This window comes from Fusarium poae, chromosome 4 (genome assembly GCF_019609905.1).
Source record: "Fusarium poae strain DAOMC 252244 chromosome 4, whole genome shotgun sequence".
NCBI classification, from domain to species: Eukaryota; Fungi; Ascomycota; class Sordariomycetes; order Hypocreales; family Nectriaceae; genus Fusarium; species Fusarium poae.
This window is the reverse complement of record NC_058402.1, coordinates 8,057,903-8,078,125: the sequence shown is the minus strand read 5'-3', so window position 1 is coordinate 8,078,125 and position 20,223 is coordinate 8,057,903. Positions and strand designations below refer to the sequence as shown.

At 46.1% G+C, this 20,223-nt stretch overlaps 8 protein-coding genes across 8 annotated transcripts; 5 read left to right on the top strand and 3 right to left on the bottom strand.

Annotated features, from left to right (window-relative positions):
• Nucleotides 1-1,644: 1,644 nt before the first annotated feature.
• FPOAC1_012745 (uncharacterized protein) lies at nucleotides 1,645-3,414 on the top strand (the record flags this gene model as incomplete). Its single annotated transcript, XM_044857093.1, has 2 exons — nucleotides 1,645-2,134; nucleotides 2,180-3,414. 2 exons carry the CDS (start codon nucleotides 1,645-1,647, stop codon nucleotides 3,412-3,414), a joined length of 1,725 nt encoding a protein of 574 aa, XP_044704406.1.
• A 2,204-nt stretch (nucleotides 3,415-5,618) lies between these two features.
• Nucleotides 5,619-6,701, top strand: FPOAC1_012744 (uncharacterized protein; the record flags this gene model as incomplete). Its single annotated transcript, XM_044857092.1, has 1 exon — nucleotides 5,619-6,701. The coding sequence occupies one exon, from the start codon at nucleotides 5,619-5,621 to the stop codon at nucleotides 6,699-6,701; it is 1,083 nt and encodes a 360-aa protein (XP_044704405.1).
• Nucleotides 6,702-6,876: 175 nt separating this feature from the next.
• FPOAC1_012743 (uncharacterized protein) lies at nucleotides 6,877-7,617 on the bottom strand (the record flags this gene model as incomplete). Its single annotated transcript, XM_044857091.1, has 2 exons — nucleotides 6,877-7,482; nucleotides 7,543-7,617. The coding sequence occupies 2 exons, from the start codon at nucleotides 7,615-7,617 to the stop codon at nucleotides 6,877-6,879; spliced, it is 681 nt and encodes a 226-aa protein (XP_044704404.1).
• Nucleotides 7,618-8,488: 871 nt separating this feature from the next.
• On the bottom strand, nucleotides 8,489-10,136 carry FPOAC1_012742 (uncharacterized protein; the record flags this gene model as incomplete). The annotated part of the gene is made up of 2 exons (XM_044857090.1): nucleotides 8,489-10,003; nucleotides 10,059-10,136. The coding sequence occupies 2 exons, from the start codon at nucleotides 10,134-10,136 to the stop codon at nucleotides 8,489-8,491; spliced, it is 1,593 nt and encodes a 530-aa protein (XP_044704403.1).
• Nucleotides 10,137-10,652: 516 nt separating this feature from the next.
• On the top strand, nucleotides 10,653-12,050 carry FPOAC1_012741 (uncharacterized protein; the record flags this gene model as incomplete). Its single annotated transcript, XM_044857089.1, has 5 exons — nucleotides 10,653-10,840; nucleotides 10,901-11,241; nucleotides 11,290-11,585; nucleotides 11,637-11,796; nucleotides 11,851-12,050. The coding sequence occupies 5 exons, from the start codon at nucleotides 10,653-10,655 to the stop codon at nucleotides 12,048-12,050; spliced, it is 1,185 nt and encodes a 394-aa protein (XP_044704402.1).
• Nucleotides 12,051-12,642: 592 nt separating this feature from the next.
• Nucleotides 12,643-13,446, top strand: FPOAC1_012740 (uncharacterized protein; the record flags this gene model as incomplete). The annotated part of the gene is made up of 1 exon (XM_044857088.1): nucleotides 12,643-13,446. The coding sequence occupies one exon, from the start codon at nucleotides 12,643-12,645 to the stop codon at nucleotides 13,444-13,446; it is 804 nt and encodes a 267-aa protein (XP_044704401.1).
• Nucleotides 13,447-13,611: 165 nt separating this feature from the next.
• FPOAC1_012739 (uncharacterized protein) lies at nucleotides 13,612-16,914 on the bottom strand (the record flags this gene model as incomplete). Its single annotated transcript, XM_044857087.1, has 4 exons — nucleotides 13,612-15,936; nucleotides 15,986-16,072; nucleotides 16,121-16,265; nucleotides 16,346-16,914. The coding sequence occupies 4 exons, from the start codon at nucleotides 16,912-16,914 to the stop codon at nucleotides 13,612-13,614; spliced, it is 3,126 nt and encodes a 1,041-aa protein (XP_044704400.1).
• Nucleotides 16,915-18,567: 1,653 nt separating this feature from the next.
• FPOAC1_012738 (uncharacterized protein) lies at nucleotides 18,568-20,020 on the top strand (the record flags this gene model as incomplete). The annotated part of the gene is made up of 3 exons (XM_044857086.1): nucleotides 18,568-18,991; nucleotides 19,052-19,497; nucleotides 19,979-20,020. 3 exons carry the CDS (start codon nucleotides 18,568-18,570, stop codon nucleotides 20,018-20,020), a joined length of 912 nt encoding a protein of 303 aa, XP_044704399.1.
• Nucleotides 20,021-20,223: the final 203 nt, after the last annotated feature.

Sequence of the window (20,223 nt, the reverse complement as noted above, 5' to 3'; positions counted from 1 at the left end):
TAGTCTGTATCGTAAAGTGATTTGTAGGGATGAGAGAGATAGACATTGCCGCCGACGATCTCAGTCTTGATCTGGGGTAGAATTGCTTCGTGGTGGGTGGCTTTGTCCAGGTGACTGTCACTTTTCGCCCATGAGCTTTTGTTGGGGTGATGAACCGAGGATCAATTATGCTTGGCGACGCTGCTGTCGAGTGAAATACCCTGGTTCCGATTGTGAAAGTGGCAATTCCTGTTCTTTTTCGGTTTGCACATGTTTGGATCGCGAAGAGAACTCTAGAAATACTCAAACCTAAGACCGACTCTGCCGCCCTGGGCAACGCATGTTTAAACACATCATTTCCTGCAAGTTATCGACATGGACCTGAGATTATGCTTTGGGCTTGCTTCGTTTGTGCATCATGGAACGAAAAGCTGCCGTGCATTTCAGGGACTAGATCCTTGACCAACATGGATAAACGAGGGCTCCTCTTCCCGGTACTACCAGCTACCTACATCACCTTACTGATAAACTTCACATGCTGTCTCAACAACAGCCAACCACGAATCCACGGGATCAGATAGAGGTCCGACGGTAAAAGAGCCGAAAGCCGACTGGTCTGGATAAAGTAAAGTGGTGTTTTACTTTAAGAGGCATTCAAGAGCAAAGCTATCTGTGGGTGGGTATATGGATATGTAACAGAGAAATCAGCCCCCAAATTGTAGAGTACAAAAACAAACAGTCAAAAAGTCAGGTTTATAGACCGAAAACTGATGCACTGATTTCGTCTCTAGCGGCTAGTTAAACCCTGAGTTGCAACTTGCAAGCAAGCCATATCTGACGTTATCTCTGAGGGTATCCTTCTATTGGATGGAAAAACAACCTTCAAACGCATCAGGATAAAAATGCGACCCTTTGAGGCATGTGTTAGAGTTGATCTTGTTAGTCCATCTGGTCATGACTCGGGCGACCCGCTTAACAATATTGACCACAAAGATCTGGTCTTGCATGTGATGTCGGTGCATCATCATTCCCCAGTTTTGACACGTGCTAGGCCGGCCTTCAGGTACAGTTTCTGACCTCTTTGTAGGTGCGGTGCAATTCAATTAGAGTTGGCGACGTTTTTGATCTTGTGATGCTCAGGAACATTAACTAAACAACCGAGCTTCCCCAACAATTTTTCTAAATCCATCGCATTGTCCAATTTCATGTCGATATCCTGTGACCCCGACGAGATTAAAGCCCTGTCTGACCCAATATAGCAGGCTTCTAGCGGGTTTCTTCCCCACCACGTCTATAACAAGTCACCTGAAGCCACTGTAACCGACCCGGTTTTTAGTGGGTTTCCCTAGGTCTTTCCCTGGCTTCCTCTGGCTCTGCTCAGCCGGTCCCTGCAGCGCAACGATAGGAAGTCGCGAGCGCCTGACGTTCGTTTCCTTCCAGGTTTCGTTTCCCCCCACGATCGCTCATTCTCATTCTCATTCCCATCTCACCCACCCAACCCAACCTTTTCACTCTGCTTCAACACTAAAATCGTTACCGTCATCGTTACCTTTTCTTTCTTTTGTTTCTTTTCCTGAATTTGAATAATTATTGTTTCTGCGGCCCTTGGCCGTTTTCTTCACTCGATGCTTCTTTGACATATCCGTCTTATCACCGACCAGCGCCATGGAGCGTAATCACATGCTTCCGAGCGATCGTGAGACCGAGTCTCGCCATCCCCTCGGACCACCACCTGCTCGGCCGTCACCTTCTCTAATGGCATTATCCCCTCCGGCTTATTCAAATCTTGCGATACCCAACTCAAGGGAATTCCCAGATGTCCCTACAGCGGACCCGTCGGCGTTTTTACCACCTCTGGCTCGTGTTGGAGTCGACAACGATATAAAGCTGCCCTCAATCAGCTCTCTCCGAAGTGAAATGGCCCTCGAACCGCCGAGAGCATGGGGTCCTTTACCACCGATGCCCCCGAATCATGCGATACCCATGGGACTTCAATCCATCGATAGCCCCACTCGAATGGATCTTGATGCGAGCAGCAACAGTGCTGTTAGTGCTGCATCGCCCGATCGACTTTTGGACGCGAGAGCTGGGAGCGTCAGTCTTGACGATCCCGATGTACGACTGGCAGCTGAAGCGCTTGGAGATTTGAGAGCAGGTATGTTTGTTTTATATGTCCATTGACCATTACTAACCGTTGTAGATTTTATATCATCGCCACCCCACACAAATTCGTCGCTTCCAGTCAGCCCACCATCTCACGGACTTCAGAACGGATCGCAACCCCCACAGCCGGAACCGCTTCTATCTCTTCTGACGACAACTCACCCTTTACTGGCCAGCACCATCGAAGGTGCTACCTCTGCTTATGGAGGCGCCAAGAACTTTTCACCACGCTTTCGATCAGGCGCCGAATATGTTGAAGGATATTTAACACCAATTGCAAACACCGTTGGCTCTGTTGGTCGAGTCACTGGTGTTGAAGGTGGTGTTCGATGGTTTTTAGGTGCTGGGCGACGACAAAATAGCTCAACATCTGATATCGAAACTGGCAACAGCAAGAAACGTCGCAAGGTGGACAGCGAGGACGAAGCAGTCAGCAACAAACGATTTGAAAGTGAAGGGATGCAGCAGATGTCTGATGAGCAGCTTGACGACGCCTTTTCACCATCTTCCAGGACTCTTTCTCGTCGCATGTCAACCACAAGTACTGTCGACACTCTTCCTGCATACGATGAAATGAGATCCCCTGCATATACTGAGACAGATGCTCAGAATTCTCCCCGACCTTCTCGGCCCAACAGTGCATGGCAATCACGTCTTATTATGTCCACTTCTGGCTTGAGTGTAGCCATGAGTGAGGAGAGTCTACGCAGTCTCAAATATTGCCTCCAATGGCTTAGATGGGCCAATGATCACATTTCTCGCGTCATCATGGCATTGAAGACAACTTTGGAACAGTATGAAAAGGTTCAGCCACAAGAAGGATCCGGGAAACAAATTGGTCAAGGGTCGGAGACAGAATCTCGAACTGTACTTGTAGCTCGTATTTCGAGTCTTAAGAGTGACGTTCTCAAGACTCTTCGCGATGCCATCAACACTGTTTCAAAATACGCCGGAGGCGCACTACCCGAGAACGCACGAATTCTTGTGCGACGTCATCTCACCAGTTTGCCCCAGCGATTCCGCATTGCTACCATGTCGGACAGAAATCCAAACGGTCAACAAGACAGCGACTCTGCTCTAACTGAAGGTGCACAAAAAGTCTTGGTTTTGGCCAAGGAGGGATTGGACATGGTTGTTCAAGTCAGTGGTGTTGTTGATGGAACAATCGTCAGCGCTGAATCATGGCTTGACCGCATGGGCAAGCGACGCGCTCAAGATGAAAAACCAGTGTTGCCTCAAACAGAGTCCAGCGGCGATGTCAAGATGGGTTGATCGGAGTATATGAAGTCTGGTACAAACCGAAAAACAAAAGGTAGTCCCTACCAACAAAAGGATGGACGGCTGAACAATCTGGCGAGTTCCAATACCACGAGGATCATCGCATTTTTGCATTTCTTTGACGATATTGACGAGGAGCGTTGAGCTGGGTCTATATAACCGAGTTGCCATATTTGTCACTTCTATTCTTCTATTTTTTTTCTTTCTTTTGTTGTTTTCTTCACCTTTGCCTTTGGATGGCGTAATGGCGGCTTCATAGCACAAATATGAACTGGTTGCGAAGGCGTTCTTGACATTTACTGATTGTGGTCCCCGTTCAACCAACGGTCTATTACCTCACAACGGCCGCGACAACACAAGATGAATAATTACAAGCCTCAACGAGTGTTGCATCTCGAAATCGTATTTGACCAATCTTGAATACAAGTAACGCGTCTCGATTTGATCTAAACAATTAACCAGCAGTCAATTGATATAGGTATCCCTCGAAGTCTAATACAAAATCGATAGATATAGCTTCATTATGAAAAATAGGGCTCTTAGAGTAACCTTAATCTTATATAAATATAAAAATAATACTTACTTTATAATCTACTTATCCTTCTTTTAATATAAAAATTTAAAATATTTTTAAACTTTTTAAATATAAAAAATTAAATATTTATTTATTAATTAATTTACTTTATTTATTATTTTAATTTTTATTATTAATTAATTTTAATTATAATAATAAAATAATAAATAAAAAACTATTTATTAAATATAAAAATATATAAAGATTTTATTATTTATATTATAAATATAAATTTATTTTTTTAAATAATATTATTTATATAGCTATTAATATAATTAAAAATAAAAATAAGATTAATATTTATATAAAAGTAAAAACTATAATAAATATTAATAAATTTAATATTATTTAATTAATTAAAATAGCCTTTTTTAATTATTATTTAATTAAATTAATTAAATAAATTAAAAATATTAAAAAACTTAAAAAAATTAAAAAAAATAGAAAATTAATTAATTAATTAAAAAATAAAAAAAAAGCTTTTAAAACCTTTAAAAATACCTTCTATAAAGATAATAACCTTCTATTAAATAAAAAGAAATTTCTAAAAGCCTTAAGAGATAAGTTACTGTATATAGTATAGCTTAAAGAGCTATTTTAAGAGGCTATAATAGTAATTAAGATGCTATAGTAAAGGAAATTAGTATATAAGGTTGAATTAGAAAGGGTCATTTAGGTAATTTTGTGGGTTAATTGAAGGAAGGTTTTGTAGGTTATGTAAGGTTTCGGTTACTCTATGTAAGCAATAAACAAGTAATCGCATTAACCAGCAGTTAAACAAATGCTTGTGCATTGACACCCAGCCGACATCGCCTTTGTTTAGTTGACCATTGACAAGTCTGACTGCATGACAAGCTCCATTGCTCTGACGTGGTGAACAGACTGGTCTTGAGGATCCCCTACAACAGCAACGACACTCTTACGACTTATGTACGGTTGTGGATCGTCAAAGTTCCCAGAGTTACCCTAAAACTGGACACGAGTGACATAAGAATTACGACTTTCAACAAACTTATGGACAAGTGCAAGCTTCGCGATACTTGCATCTTTTTGAGGATGTGTCGTTTACCAGGCAGTTGGGGATAGTTATCTTCCAGTCAAATGGGATTCCTATCACTACGTACCTGATCCAGATACCCCGTCAACCTCATCTTTAATGATGTTTCGCCTATCGATCCGACATATCGGTCAACTACGTCATCCGATCAGCATCGGCCTGTCGGGAGTCTCCACGCTAAACCTCTAGCCAGGTCATCAAACCCTGCTATCTCCATCTCTAGCCAGCTTCCATTCTAAGCTTCGAGATCGCGATTGCAACTCTCTCTAATGACTTGGTGACGACGGGATACCCAATTAAGCCTCAGAATGATGGGCGATATGGTTGATACGTTCGGTGCAATTATGATGCTTCCCGAGTGTCGGAGCATTTGAACCGCGGATCGTCATAGACATTTGACTTTTCTTCACTTACAAGACGTCATTAACAAGAGGTCAAAGAGTCAAAGAGAGATTCACAAGAGGAAGGAAGTGGTATAAATACTGCCGGATGAAAGAACCTTGATAGACGAGACGATCTACACCACTATTCACTTTTATTCCGTCTAATTCATCCTACTTTGCCAAAATGGGTTACCCTGATACTTTCGAAGGCTTCTGTGTCGACAGCCCCAAATCATGGAACAAGTTCGAAAAGCAAACCCTTACACCCAAGACCTGGGGAGACCGCGATATTGATGTCGAGATCGAATGCTGCGGTGTCTGCGGTTCTGATGTCCACACCGTCACTGGCGGCTGGGGAGACTTTGAGGGTCCTCTCTGCGTTGGTCACGAAGTTGTTGGCAAGGCCGTCCGAGTCGGCGACAAGGTCAGCGAGATCAAGGTTGGCGACCGTGTTGGTGTTGGTGCTCAGGTTTCTTCTTGCCTCAAGTGCAAGCTCTGCAACAATAAGAACGAAAACTACTGCCCTGATATGGTCGACACTTATAACTGCAAGTACCCTGATGGCAGTGTTGCTCATGGTGGTTTCGCTTCTCATATCCGTGCTCACGAGTACTTTACCTTTAAGATCCCCGATGCTCTCAAGAGTGAGCAGGTCGCTCCTCTTCTCTGTGCCGGCATCACCACTTACTCTCCTCTTGTGAGAGCCAACGTTGGCCCAGGCAAGGTCGTTGCCGTTCTCGGTATTGGCGGTCTGGGTCACATGGGTATCCAATGGGCCAAGGCTTTGGGTGCTGAGGTCTACGCCATGACACACTCCCCCTCCAAGGTCGATGACGCAAAGAAGCTAGGCGCAAAGGAAGTTATCGTCACCTCTGAAGAGGGATGGGCCGACAAGTACAAATTCACCTTTGACTTTATCCTCAACTGTGCCGATATGACACACCAATTCGACATGAACGCCTACATGGGTACACTCAACATTGGAGGCGAGTTCCACAACGTTGGTCTTCCCGACGAGCCTCTTCCCCAGTTCACTGCTGGTACCTTTGCTGGCAATGCTGGTAAGATTACCGGCAGCCATCTTGGTAACAACCAAGAGATGAACGCTATGCTTAAGCTTGCTGCTGAGAAGAATATCGTTTCTTGGGTTGAGACGATTGACATTTCTGAGAAGGGATGTGCTGAGGCGATTGAGCGCGTAAAGGAGAACAAGGTTCGCTATCGATTTACCTTGACTGGATTTGAAAAGGTGTTTAAGAAGGATTAATTATAATTTATAAATAATACATGACGTGATATATGACTTTTATGAACCATGTTTATCCAAGTGATGTTTGTTTGGACAGTATCAACAATATGTATGGGAGAATGAGTGACACAGTAACTTATATCTATGTGCACAGTTGGCAGATTACTTATTATTATTCATGACTATTCATTATTTAAGCACCGATGGCATTGAGAATGGCCATGCCAACAGCATGGGCAGAAGCAGGGTTCTGACCAGTAATGACCTGTCCATCGACAACCAACTTCTCAACCCAGTCATCAGCCTTGACATACTCTCCACCAACGCGCTTAATCTCATCCTCAAGAAGAACAGGCATAGCGCTGGTCAAACCAACAGCCTCCTCCTCAGAGTTGCTGAAACCAGTAGCCTCACGGCCCTCAAGAAGAGGCTTTCCGTCAATCTTGACCTGGGTAAAGACAATAGGTCCGTGACACACGGAAGCAACAGGCTTGCCAGCCTTGTAAAACTCTTCGATGAGCTTGATGGATGTCTCGTCATTCACCAAATCGAACATGGGGCCGTGACCACCGGGGTAGAAAATGGCGTCGTACTCGGACGACTTGCCGAGGAATTCCTTGAGAGGCGCGGTTTGCTTCCAGACTTGCTTCTTCTCGTTGAGGAACTTTACGGATTCTTCGTCGGACTTGAACATCTCGACGGAACCTTGGTCGAGGGGTGCTTCACCGCCTGCGGGAGAAGCGGTGGTGATCTCGACGCCGGCGTTGACGAGATCGTAGTAAGGGTGAGCCAGCTCAGGCTGTTATTTTGTTAGTATGATGCCTACCTAGATAGTTACAATGATGGAAATGAGACGTACCAGGTACCAGCCTGTAGGGTTGCCATTGTTCATCTTTGACTGGCTAGTCAAAACGACGAGAACCTTGGGAGCCATTTTGAGTATATTTGGTGTTATGGGTATGTGAGTTAAGTGTTATTGAGATGAAAGAGTATATGACTTGAGAGAAATCATGACGCAGTTCAAAGGGCCTTTATATAAACTTTCTATCCCCCTCCCCCCCGCAGACCCTTGCATTAAAAAGTCGGACCAACTCGAAACCGTTTATGCTTCAACACTCCCCAAACAATGACAAACTCTTCCGTTGAAACTTTCTGACGTCAGACTAACTAACGGGGGGCGTGTCCGTCCATTCTCGGCACTTACGTCCGTGTAGTGCCGGAGTATTATGTGGGGGGGGCATCACCGGGATACCTCGGTGCCGCCGATGAGCTGACGTTGAAGGAAAGTTTTTTCTTTTCTTTTTTTGGTCTGAAGATCTTAACAAGATGAAGAATAAGAATCTCGTGGAAGATTTTAGGGTCCCACATTGGATGCATTGATAAGCATGAATGTTGATGGTTTGTTGTGGAGTCTTGATGCGGGTATTTTAAACTACATACTGGACTAACACGTGTAGATATATGCAGCGGTAAGCGGGCATAAGATGTTATTTGAATCATGGAAAAAAAGACTATGAATATCGAATGCGGGTATTTTAACAATAGAAAAGAGCCGCGATTGTATACTCCCAAAACACTGCTGTGCAAAAGAGGAGCCAAAAGAGCGGATTGATCTTGACAGTTGTAGGATTACAAGTATTAGTACAGGTCGGGAAGAATATTGAATAGGGGGTTATTCACGATCGTGATTCACGATCAACATATGATCAACGGCTACATATACAGCAAACAGTGACAAGTTCATTCATGCCTGTTCCAAGTCACGGCCACAACGCCAAACCATGCAACGCCAGAGACTGACTCAATCATCTTTTTCCTCTACCACCACCTCCTGGCATCCCAGGCATACCAGGCATACCTCCTCCACCGCCCATACCCATCTGTCGCATCATAGCTTGCATATCCATACCGCCAGGCATACCGGGCATACCACCACCACCTCCTCCACCACCGAGCATCTTCATCAAGCTTCCCATATCAGGCATACCTCCAGCGCCGCCTGCACCTCCCATACTCTGTAGTCTCTTTTGCATGGCTGCTAATTGTTGTGCCTTGTTACCACCACCCATGGCTTGTTGTGCTCTCTGCATGTTCTTCATGTTACCGCCCATCTTCTTGGCCATACCAGCCATCATTCGCTGCTGGGTGAGGAGATCCTCGACTTCTCGTACTGATGTTCCTGAACCACGGGCGATTCGTGTCATTCGAGTCGGTTGATCGATGAGAATCTTGCCGTCTGAGTCGAGTTCCTTATCGGTCATGGAATCGCAGATATAAATCATTCGCTTGAGTTTGGCACCACCTTCCTCATCGTCCATACCCTGCATCATGTTGCTCATACCAGGAATCATGCCAGCCATCTTTGATAGAGGACCCATCTTCATAATGTTGGAAAGTTGATCCCTCAAGTCGCGAACTGTAAAGATACCCTCCTGGATATGCTTTATAGTGTCTTTCTGGTTGAGGTTGAGACTTTGAACGTGCTCCATCAATCCAGCCATGTCGCCCATGCCAAGCAACTTTTGCACGAATTGTTGAGGAGCAAACTTTTCGAAATCCATCATGTGTTCACCAGTACCGATAAACACGATGGGTGTGTGTGTAGCTGCGACGGCAGAAATAGCACCACCTCCGTGTGCATGACCGTCCGTCTTGGTGATGATGATGGCTCCGAAATCAGCAGCTTCCTTGAAAGCCTTTGCTTGTGACTCTGCTTGTTGACCGATTGATGCGTCGAGAACCATGATCGTTTCGTCGGGCTTGATAGCTTCTTGAATGTCCACCATTTCCTGGAACAGAGCAGACTCTTGTCGGTGGCGACCTGACGTATCGACGATGATAACTTCGAATTTCTCCTTTTTGAATTGATCAACACCGGTACGTGCGACCTCGGCGGGATCGGTCTCGGTGAGGGAACCATAGTAAGGAATCTTGGCCTTTGTAGCGTTCTGCTTCAACTGATCAAAAGCACCAGCTCGGAAGGTATCTGCACAGACTAAACAAGCCTTGAAACCTCTGGACTGGTAGTGTCGCGCGAGTTTTGTACAAGTCGTAGTCTTTCCGGCACCCTGAAGACCGACAAACATGATAACATTGCTCTTGCCCTTCTTTGGTCTAAACGGTTCGGCGTGGGGATCGACGAGTTTGACGAGTTCATCGAAGACGGCTTTTTGAATGAGGCGCTTCTTGTTAACGGCGGGAGGGAGTTCTTTAAAGTTGACTGTGGTTTTGATGGACTTTCGTAATTGACCGACGAGTTTCACGTTGACGTCTGCTTCGAGTAGAGCGGCGCAAATCTCCTTGAGCATGCCATCGAAGGCCTAGACAGACAGCTGATTAGAAAACAAGGTGGCGAATTGGGAGGGGAGGTCGTACCTTTTCATCGAGGTTTTGCTCTCGTGTGAGGTTTGTGACCGCCGCGTTAATGCGACGGCCGAGATCTTGAAGAACCATGGCGTATAATTAATTGCGACTTGAATGTCGCGGGGTATCTGATGATGGAAGATGAGTGTGGCCACGATCAAGATGTGGAGGTGGGGTTCATTCGGGTAGAGTTTATCCGGCAAGACGCCGGGAGTAATTACAGGGTAATTAGAGCCTTGTTAATCTTAGTAGGAGGTATATATAAATAAATCATTATCGAGAGTAAAAGGCAGACACTGTTTCAACCGCATCCCAAGGATTTGGTAGGCCTTAAGTGCTGAGAAGTGTCCCCTTCTAATCGATGCGTATCGCGTCCATAATAATCAGTCATGTCGTATATCTAGGTATAATAGTATTTGGCATCAACATCTTTGACATCTGTCTTTCTACCACGTATCTTCATACTACCTCATGATGAAACGGACAATCCGTGCACTTCAATGTCGTCCTCGCTTGTTTTATCTGCACCGGTCAACCGCTTTTATCTATTATAATAATTGCGGTCATCTGGGTGAAGCACCTCAACTAAGAGTCTGGCGGCGGAACATGACGACAAAGGAGAACTTCCATCGCGTGCCAGATACGACGCCCATTGAAGAGGAGCTCCTTCCAGGGTACAAGGCGGAGGACTACTACCCCGTCACGACAGACCAGACCCTAGATTCACGGTATCGTATCATCTGCAAACTTGGTCGTGGGGTTGGGTCGACCGTCTGGCTGGCCAAAGACTTGAAGTAAGACAGCCCCGAGTTTCATTTCGATCTTGGGACGTTTTGCTGAGACGGAGTATCTAGAACGTCCCAATATAGAGCTGTAAAGGTCTGCACTCGGACTACAGACGGCGCAGTTCCTGCGCAAGCCAGCCAAGAGATTGCTGTGGCCAAGTACCTCAAGACAGCGCCTGTCCGAGAGCATCCGGGCAGATGTAGCGTTCGCACAGCTCTGGACTCTTTCACTCTCAATGGTCCTCATGGCATCCATACGTGTCTTGTCTATGCGCCTCAGGGAATGACTTTCACTGAACTCCGCGAGTACTTACCGGACAACAGGCTATCGAAACGGATGGTGCAGACGAGCGTCCAAGTTATTCTGATCGCGATGGATTATCTTCACAAGAATAACGTTGTTCATACTGGTTAGCTCATGTTCACCGGTTTCAATTATTTCTTGCTAACCGTAGTAGATATTTCTCCAAATAATGTCCTTATTGGTGCAACGGATGAAACGCCATTCTCTCAACTAGAGAAGGAAGAACAGGCACGCCCTGTTGCAAGGAAGGTTCTCTCCGATAGAACAATCTACATGTCGCGCCCAGTACCGCGGACCAACGGGCAGCTTATCCTGTCTGATATGGGCTCAGCAAGATTTGGCCAAGAGACTTTCAAGGGCGACATTATGCCCGACGTCTACAGAGCCCCGGAGGTTATTTTAGGAATGGAGTGGTCCTCCAAAGTTGACCTGTGGTCGGTTGGGGTTATGGTAAGTTTCTGCCCTCCACCAAACAGCGGTGATCTACTGACATCAGTATAGATTTGGGATCTTTTGGAAGGCAAGCGACTTTTTCATGCGAAAAAGGACGGCGTTCTTGACGATGAACAACACTTGGCGGAAATGGTGTCTCTTATGGGCAACCCGCCGCCCGAGTTCTTGCAACGCAGTGATATTTGCGCGAGGTTCTTCGACGATGCAGGTGAGCTTTTCCCTATCGTACCATAACTTGCATACAACTAATACCACATGATAGGCAATTGGAAAGGTTCCATTCCTATCCCGGATCAATCCTTCGAAGATCGCATAACTCAAGTTCAAGGGGAGGACAAAGAGCTGCTGCTTGGATTTGTGCGCAGCGTGCTTTGTTGGTTGCCCGAGAAGAGACCAACAGCTGAGGAGATGGCATATGATGACTTTCTCATGCAAGCATACTTTGCCGCACAGTCGACATGATAATACATAAAGTTTGCAGACGGTGTACCGGTGGTGCCACAGCTGTCATTGGATTAACCTGTTTTCCTTTAGTTTAGCGAAAGAGATTCGGAGACCAAGAAAGTACTTGTTCCCCGGCGAAGCTGTGCAACGTGCATAGGGCGTAACTCACGACGAGCCGTTTCCGGACCTTAGCCAATGGCCGGTGTGGTAATGTCACGAGGGAAGGATGACTCTTATATCAACCAATATCGACAATGTCCTTCACAATTGTGTAAGAGACCCTCTTAAATCTGGTTAATATTTATATTATCAATTTGTTTTTAGTAACAATAAATAAGAAGAATTGATATAATACATTAAAAATGCAAAGATGTGCCCAAGGTAGGTATAGTCAAGGTTTTAAAAATCAGTAACTTTGAGCTGTATCTAGCCTGGCGCGATATAATGATACGATATCGACTGTCCAGTCAGAAACCGGTGTCGTTGACCCCGACGTCGGTAGTAATTGCCTTGCAGGGTAATTACAGCCTGGAACATGTACATATAAGACGATAAGAGACACAGCAAGTTCAATATACCGTAGCATCATTTCAGATCAATTGACACAATCATGGGCCGTCATAAGTTACAGTATCCCAAAGACTCCGTCAACACCGTCAAGCGGTACAAAGTCCACGGTGTTTATGACCTCGAAACTGTCCATACTATTGTCAACACATGCCCGATCCTTCATGTCTCATTCAATTCACCAACTCAACCATTCCCAATCGTTCTTCCCATGATAGGGCAACTGGGATCGTTTGATCGTCCCAGTGCTGATCTGGGCGATCCCTTGGAGCTTTACCTCCATGGCTACGTATCTTCGAGGATAATGAACCTCGCCCAGTCCTCAACAGTCGACGGAGAAGAGGTCCAAGGGATGCCAATCTGTGTCGCGGCATCTCACGTCGACGGACTTGTCTTGACACTGGCGACATTTTCGCACAACTACAACTATCGCTCTGCAATGCTCTTCGGATACGCAACCACCGTGAAGTCAGACGAAGAGAAGCTGTACGCTATGGAACTGATATCCAACAGTGTGGTGACCGATCGATGGAGGCATACCCGTCAACCACCTCTGGCGTCGGAAATGCAAAGCACAAACATCTTGAAAGTCAAAATTGTCTCGGCGAGTGCCAAGATCAGCGCGGGTTCGACCACAGATGACAAAAGTGACATGGAAAACAATGAACTGGTCAACTCGACATGGACAGGAGTGCTACCTGTGTATCAAACAATTGGGGATCCCATCCCAGGACCTTACAACACAGCCCAGGTTCCTGATCATGTTGGCAATTTCGTGACGGATACAAACGATGAGCGAAAGCAAAGATCTTTGAGGGCGGCAAAGGGTGAGAGACGGGCATCATAGGTAGACGTTATCACAGCGCTCTGTAAATCCTTCATTCCGACACTATTTCGAGTTCAATATCCCGAACCAGCTGGCTAGTTACATTATAGCGAATCCCTCCAAAATACACCCATAATCCTCAATCGAACATGTAGAGCAGCCGACGCCTCGGCATTAGTATCAGAACTATCTCCCGCGTCGACCTCGATGAGAACGCTTTTGATCCCGAGACTTCCAACGACTGTCGGGGTCGGCCTTTTCTCTGCCCTCAATTGACACAATCCGCCCATTGGTCCTAATCATGTGGAATACTTCCTTGAACACGCGTTGGTTTATTCGAGGCTCCCCATACGTGTCAGAGTATTCAAATGTTCCGTGCTGTTGGTAGGTCGGCGTGTTGATGTCCCCAAAGATTAGAAGGCCGGATTTTTGGCGCGTCAACGCCACGTTCAGACTGCGCTCGTCTGCGACAAACAACGGACCAGTTTTTGCGTCGACGCACAGAGCTAGCACAACAATCTGGGCTTCACGGCCCTGAAACAAGTTGAAGGATGTAAACTCTACACCCGTGAGCGCCTGTTCCCTTCTGAACCTCCTTCCAAGTGCCCCAATGTTTGCTCTGTACGGAGTCAGAACGACAATGTCCTCAGGAAGCAGCTTTAGTTTCCAAATCATTTTGACGAGAAACTCAGCAACGAGGTCAGCCTGCCGAGGGTTGAGCCGGGAATGGCTGTCTTCGTATTCCCTACATGGACAGTTGACGCAGTTGAAGAAAATTGGCTGTATCGTGTTTTCAGGGGAGGGCTTCACATGGTACTCAGCCTTGAGATACTCTTCAACTTTCAGTCCAATACTGAAGCTGTTCGGGTGACATGCAGGACTGTATTTAAAATGAGGAATCAGACTCTTGTACACAGTCTTTAATGAGAGATCGAAAAGTCCAACGGCCATTCGATGTTGGGTATACAAATGGAAGACAGGCCATCCAAGGTGGATAAACCACGAGAGCCAAGAAATGTTTGCAAAATTGGCAAATCTATTGGTGGGGGTACGATCTGGATCAGGCTGAAAAACCCCTTTGCGCCTGTCAAGCTTCCTACGATTTCCGTGAAGCAACTCGAAGGTAGTTGGAAGGTTGGGGGCGAGCTGTTTGGGATCGCCGATGGCTACCATGGGTCGAGGGGTGTTGCCATATACTAATAATCCATCAGAACAAAACATGGTCGCAGCTTCGTCAAAAACAACCGCCCGAGCCTTTTTTTCGTTGAAAGATCGGTAGATCCAGGAAGTAGAAGTTGCGGGAGTGGTCGCTACAACATCTGCACATCCAACCACGAGTTCCATCAGCTGGACCAGGGTTCTTCTGTGCGTGTCCCGTGTGATAATGTGCTGGTAGGCGGAAGGAGGCTCAAAGCCTTTGGCAAGCTTTACCAGTTGCCGGAATTTCACAAGTCTGCAGTCCTTTGGAGACCAATTCGAAATCGGCTCAATAAGTGCACTCAACCTCTGTTGAAGATCCCAAAGTTCTGCATTGTCGTCTGCGGTCAATTGTGGTACTCTTTCTGATCCCAGTACACGCAGTGTCCACCAGCACAGGGAACGGCTGAATTTCCAAGGGGATGGGTTGAAAATAGCATCCTCAGTGAAGGGCTGACCAAGCAAAGCCGTTGTGCACCTCTCGACCTCGGTATTGAGACTGTGTCCCCTCAACAACATGAGATGCTTCAAGTGAATTCCAGGCAACGTTCCAGCAATCTTCTGAGCCATGCCATCGATTCGTTCAATGATGTTGTCAGTCGCTCCGTTGGAGGATGCAGCAACGTACACATGCTTGATGGATTCGTTGAGACACATGAGTATGACAATAATCGAGGCAAGATGAGATTTCCCGGTTCCTGGGGGGGCAGATACTAACCCGAGGCCAAGATACAGCCTGCCAAAATATTGCTGTACCCTTTCCCTATCCTCCTCGTAGACATGGCTCAGACAAGCATCTCGGACATCGGCTGGGATACCGTGGAAAATGTTGAATACAAGAAAACTGGTACTCACGCCTTTCTCCACCAGCGACCAGAGACCGTTCCCGACGAGAAATTCGTTGAAAATGGCGTGATTGACGGAGGCGCGGGGAACTGCCTCCATCACTGAGGGCCAGATTTTTGCACTGCTCAAGTAATTGACAGCGGACACCCGCACTTCGTTGGTGTGAAGATTCAAGTCACAGCGAAACTTCACGGTGCTCCTTTTCAACTCGTCGCCCGTGCCTTGATACTCGGGAAAACTGTCAGGACAAAAGTTATGGCCGCGTGAGCCATCTACTGGTCGCTTCAGTAGTAGAGGAAGCCGGCGCTTAACATCCACTCCGTGAAGATGGTCTGATGAAGCAAACGTTAGATGGGAAGCTTCCCAAGTTACACTCCAGGACGTGTCTTTTGGTGACTTGAAGGTTACTTTCAGCTGACAGTTGTCTCCCCGAAGCGCGCGACGGGCTGCGCGCCAATGTGCATACTCCTGTTCCAAAATGTTAGATGCTGTCAGTTTATAGAAGTTTATCACTCACAAATACTTCCTCTTCCTCGGGCACTTTCTCGGGCTCTAGTAAGCACACGAATTCGGCTGTCTTCTCCACGGGTTCCTCGCCGACTCTCTAAATCAGGCATGGCAATTCCATCTCTGCAATCTCTTCCAACGCAACGTTATAGTCCCAAATGTCTTGGACATGCATCTGTGTGAGGGCTGTGTCTCTTTCGTTTGTGTTCTCAAAACGAACTGTAGAGCCAAACGCATGGCCTCTCAGTTCGGGAATTTGCTGACCGTAGCGGGCCATATCCCAGGTGTGTCTATTAGATAAAAGTAAGTATGGGTGAAAATGAGAGGGTCGAACGCAGAGGATTGAAAAAAAAAACGCCTAAGCACTCACACTTCTCCGTAACCATACGTTTCCAGCTTTCGGGGAGCTTTCGGAACCGAAATGTAAGAGTGAAGATGAGTCTCTGAGACAAGAATAGTAAAATTCTTCCGCTGGAGGATATCTAATAGACTGGCAACTCCACAAATCTCGGTGTTTTGGTTGACGTATCCATCGACCGTCGTGTCCACGCCGTGGAAAGGGGTTCCGTAACCGATGACTCGAGGACTATAAGCCTCTCCGCGTTTACAAGTGAGTGTCGCTATTCGGAGATTTTCCACTTCGTCGTCGCTCATTTTAAATGCCTTAGTCTCGTTATCGGTCAATTTGCGAATGTCGATGCTAGGGTCAGGAAGTTCGATCGCAACATGATGAAGGGTAGACGATTTCATTCCAAGATCCGAGCTGTACCAAGCCCATACACTGCGGTCAGTATTCCGTGCGAAAGACAAGCGGATGCCCTTAGAAGTCAGGTTGACAAAAACAGATGTGTTTTCATCGCCGAGCGAGGGAATGCAACCCCAACCACCTTCTTTCGAAGGGTCGGGGGTTAACAACGTGCATCGCACTTGTTTTGACATGGTGGGAGGTGCCGATGTTGAAGGAGGAAGGCGGGCAACCCGGCTGCGTGTGGGAAATTGTGAAGAAAAGAAGAGGGGAAGGAGATGAGGATGGGGGAAAGGGAAGGGAATAAATAGGATGCCCAGGGTTTCCCCTCTCTGGCTCAGGCAGCAGCTCTGATTCACAGGCAACAGTGCTAACGAGGGGGTGCAGCTAGGTAATAAAGCAAAGGCAGTTCAGATTTTGGACAGTTGTTGGCACTGCGAGCGGTCCAGCTACCGATCTTCTCTATTTCGTTTCGCTACCCACCGAATTATTTCCATTAACTATCTGCATATCACCAGTAGATCACTCACGGATCTTTCGGCCCGTGTCTTCAATGACACGTTAAAGGTGGCAGAGGAGATGGGACAAAAGGAAGAGAAAGAAGAGAGACGGGTAGATCTACTTTTCCCATCCCATTTTACAGTACCCTCAGATATCAACATGTTCTAACGTATACATCTTATCTGGAGCATCTGTGTATAGATCATGGATATTCTTCTGGAACCGTCTATGCATGTGCCGGGCTAGAGAAGTCATTACACTCCCGCTCAATCTCTCTGTTTCTCTTCTTACTCTTCCAATTGTGGTCACAAAAATACCCTAGCATTCACACTTCCCTCCAGCTGTAAACTCATCATCACCATTGGCATCTGCATGGTATGCTCTTCACGTCGTGCGTCCTGTTATATTCACAAAGAATATAATAAGAGAAAGCAAATTGCTCATGCGTCCGCTTGAAGTTCCAGCACTTGCAACCGGGAATTCTCCACCGGCAATCTTCCCACCTTGCATTCAAGGCTTCTTCCATCGTATCTGGCTTATTGGCACTCCAAAGCGCTCACCCTTCGAAATGCTCGGAACTTTGCAATATTGCCATTCTTGCGCTTTATTCGGGCTTCAAAATTGGAGGAATACTGCAAAAACATCACAGCCGACGCTTTGGTGGGAGTATTTAAGCAACGAGAACCAACAGCCGACTGAACTACAAATATAACGAGTACAAAAGGAGAATCACCGTGAGTGTTTTCCACAGAATGTCACTGAAGGGTAATTAAAGGCTTTCAGGGTTCGAGAAACAAGTAAATATATTAGAAGTGGTTCATTAAAGCATAACCGATTGAGAAGTGTCTTAAACCCCCTTGAGTGCAGAAAATCCGTCCTAGTGGAGGGATATGTACAATAGGGAGGAATTCTGTGAGGTATCCTCCCATAAAGCTTAATACCGGTTTTTAATTGGAAACTATTATTTGATGGAATGATTTAAATTTTAACCATAAGCAGGGTGAAACATGATGGAATTCGACAAGTTAGTTCGTCTTTGTGGCGTGCCCGGACAAGCTGAGATAACCTTCCTGCGGCTACTTGTGAGACATATCCCTTTTCAACAATATTTTAGACCGTTGTCCTTAACCCCGTACCTACCCAAAATCCTTCTGGTTTCTGGCGCAAGCTGTATCTTGACCTCCTCAAACTCATTCTTCCTAATCTGGGCATCTTATCATCTTTAGCAGGGCAACCAGATCCTTCCCATCGCCTACCATTACCAAACCTCCAACCCAACAACCTGCCGTTCATCTTAAACAACCTGCTCAAGTTCCAAAGACGTCCGTGAATTGATGGCTGCCATTATGGGCTACCTGTATCTTCGTCGGGGTAAAAGGCAGAGGGTCCTCCTACTCGCAATCGGTATTCTAATATCGCTCGGTCTGGTCGTACACTATCGGTCATTGCTGTACTCTTCATCATCTAGTAGAGACCTGTATCTATCAGCAAAACTACTAGCAGCAGAAGATACACCACAAATAATGCAACAACTGTGGAAGCCTCTACTACATGAGCTCAATGCTACGCACTTCATCACGAAAGAAGGCCATCGCTACACGATTGAAGAGAGCAACTATCGCTGGGAGTCACCTTTGAAGAAAAAGTTGCTCATTCTGGACGTGGACACTCGACTTGACAGAGGCGCTGGCGCTGTTACGAACAAATCACCCTTGTCTCCCAGTGAATTGACAGGGAGGTCAGGCGGCATGATGAACCACTATCTCTACGGTATTTTCTTTCTCTCCTTCTTTTGGCTTGTAGAAAACTTCTGACATCTCATCTTGGCAGCTATGATTCATGGCTATGACTATCAGTTCATCCGAGCTCCCGACTATTATAACCGCCATGGAACATGGGTTAAGGTCCCTATGATCAAACAGGCACTTGAGAGTTATGAAACCGTTGTTTTTCTTGATGCCGATGCTGTCTTTGTGTATCCCGAACTTCCCCTGGAGTGGTTAATGAGTCTATGGAACATAACAGACAAGACACTTGTCGCCATGGCTAACGATCCAGATACCCCAAAAAATCGTGATGCACAAGGCACAGTGATGATGAACACTGGATTTATCATCGCTAGGCAAAGCGACCGGACCCAAGACTTGTTTCATGATTGGAATCAGTGCCCTACCGAGACGAAATATAAAGGTTGTCAAAGGTGGATGAAGGATTGGGCACACGAGCAGGCAGCGTTTTCGAACCATGTCCGCTACGAGTACAATTCGACAGATGAAGTGCGCAAGATTCCACTTAGGGACGGAAATGGAGGCAATGGAGTTTTTGTTCGTCATAATTGGTTTCATAAGGATTCTCCTGCAAATGATTTGCGCGAGCTACTTCTTGATATATTGATGAGACGGATACAAGCAGGTTTTCATCATGAGCAGAATCAGTTTCTAGATGCAAGTCATTATACGCATCGATTTAATAAACTTGGCAGTTGGTAGAAATGGATATATATTATATAATTAGACGCATTTCTTTTCTTATGGGGCCCTAGTGGTTTTGAAGTAAACGACGAGTTATTCGGAAATAATGCACAATACCGCATGTATTTGTACTATGACGATTCAAACCCAACACTAAAGTTAAACGCCTTTGCATCCTCCCTTTACTTCCACTCCCCCATTCTGAGCAGCACAGACTCTGCAATTATTGGAACAAGTTAGACCACAGATTCATCGTCGCTAGTTCAATACTGATCTCATAAGTCAGGACCCTTTTCATCCAAAATGCCAAGAACAGTTCAACGCTTAACTCGCCACATTTCCCAAAACTCGGAACTCTTTAATCGATGTCCAAAATGTCATCCAACTACCATGAATAGCCCCAGTCCGAGCGCCACAATATCAACGACCCTCAAAATCCACCTCGTCTGATCAATCCGAGTCATTGCAGCCACATGGAAGCCATGGAAACCCTTGCTCAACTGGAACAAAGTTCAGCGCCAAATCGCTTAG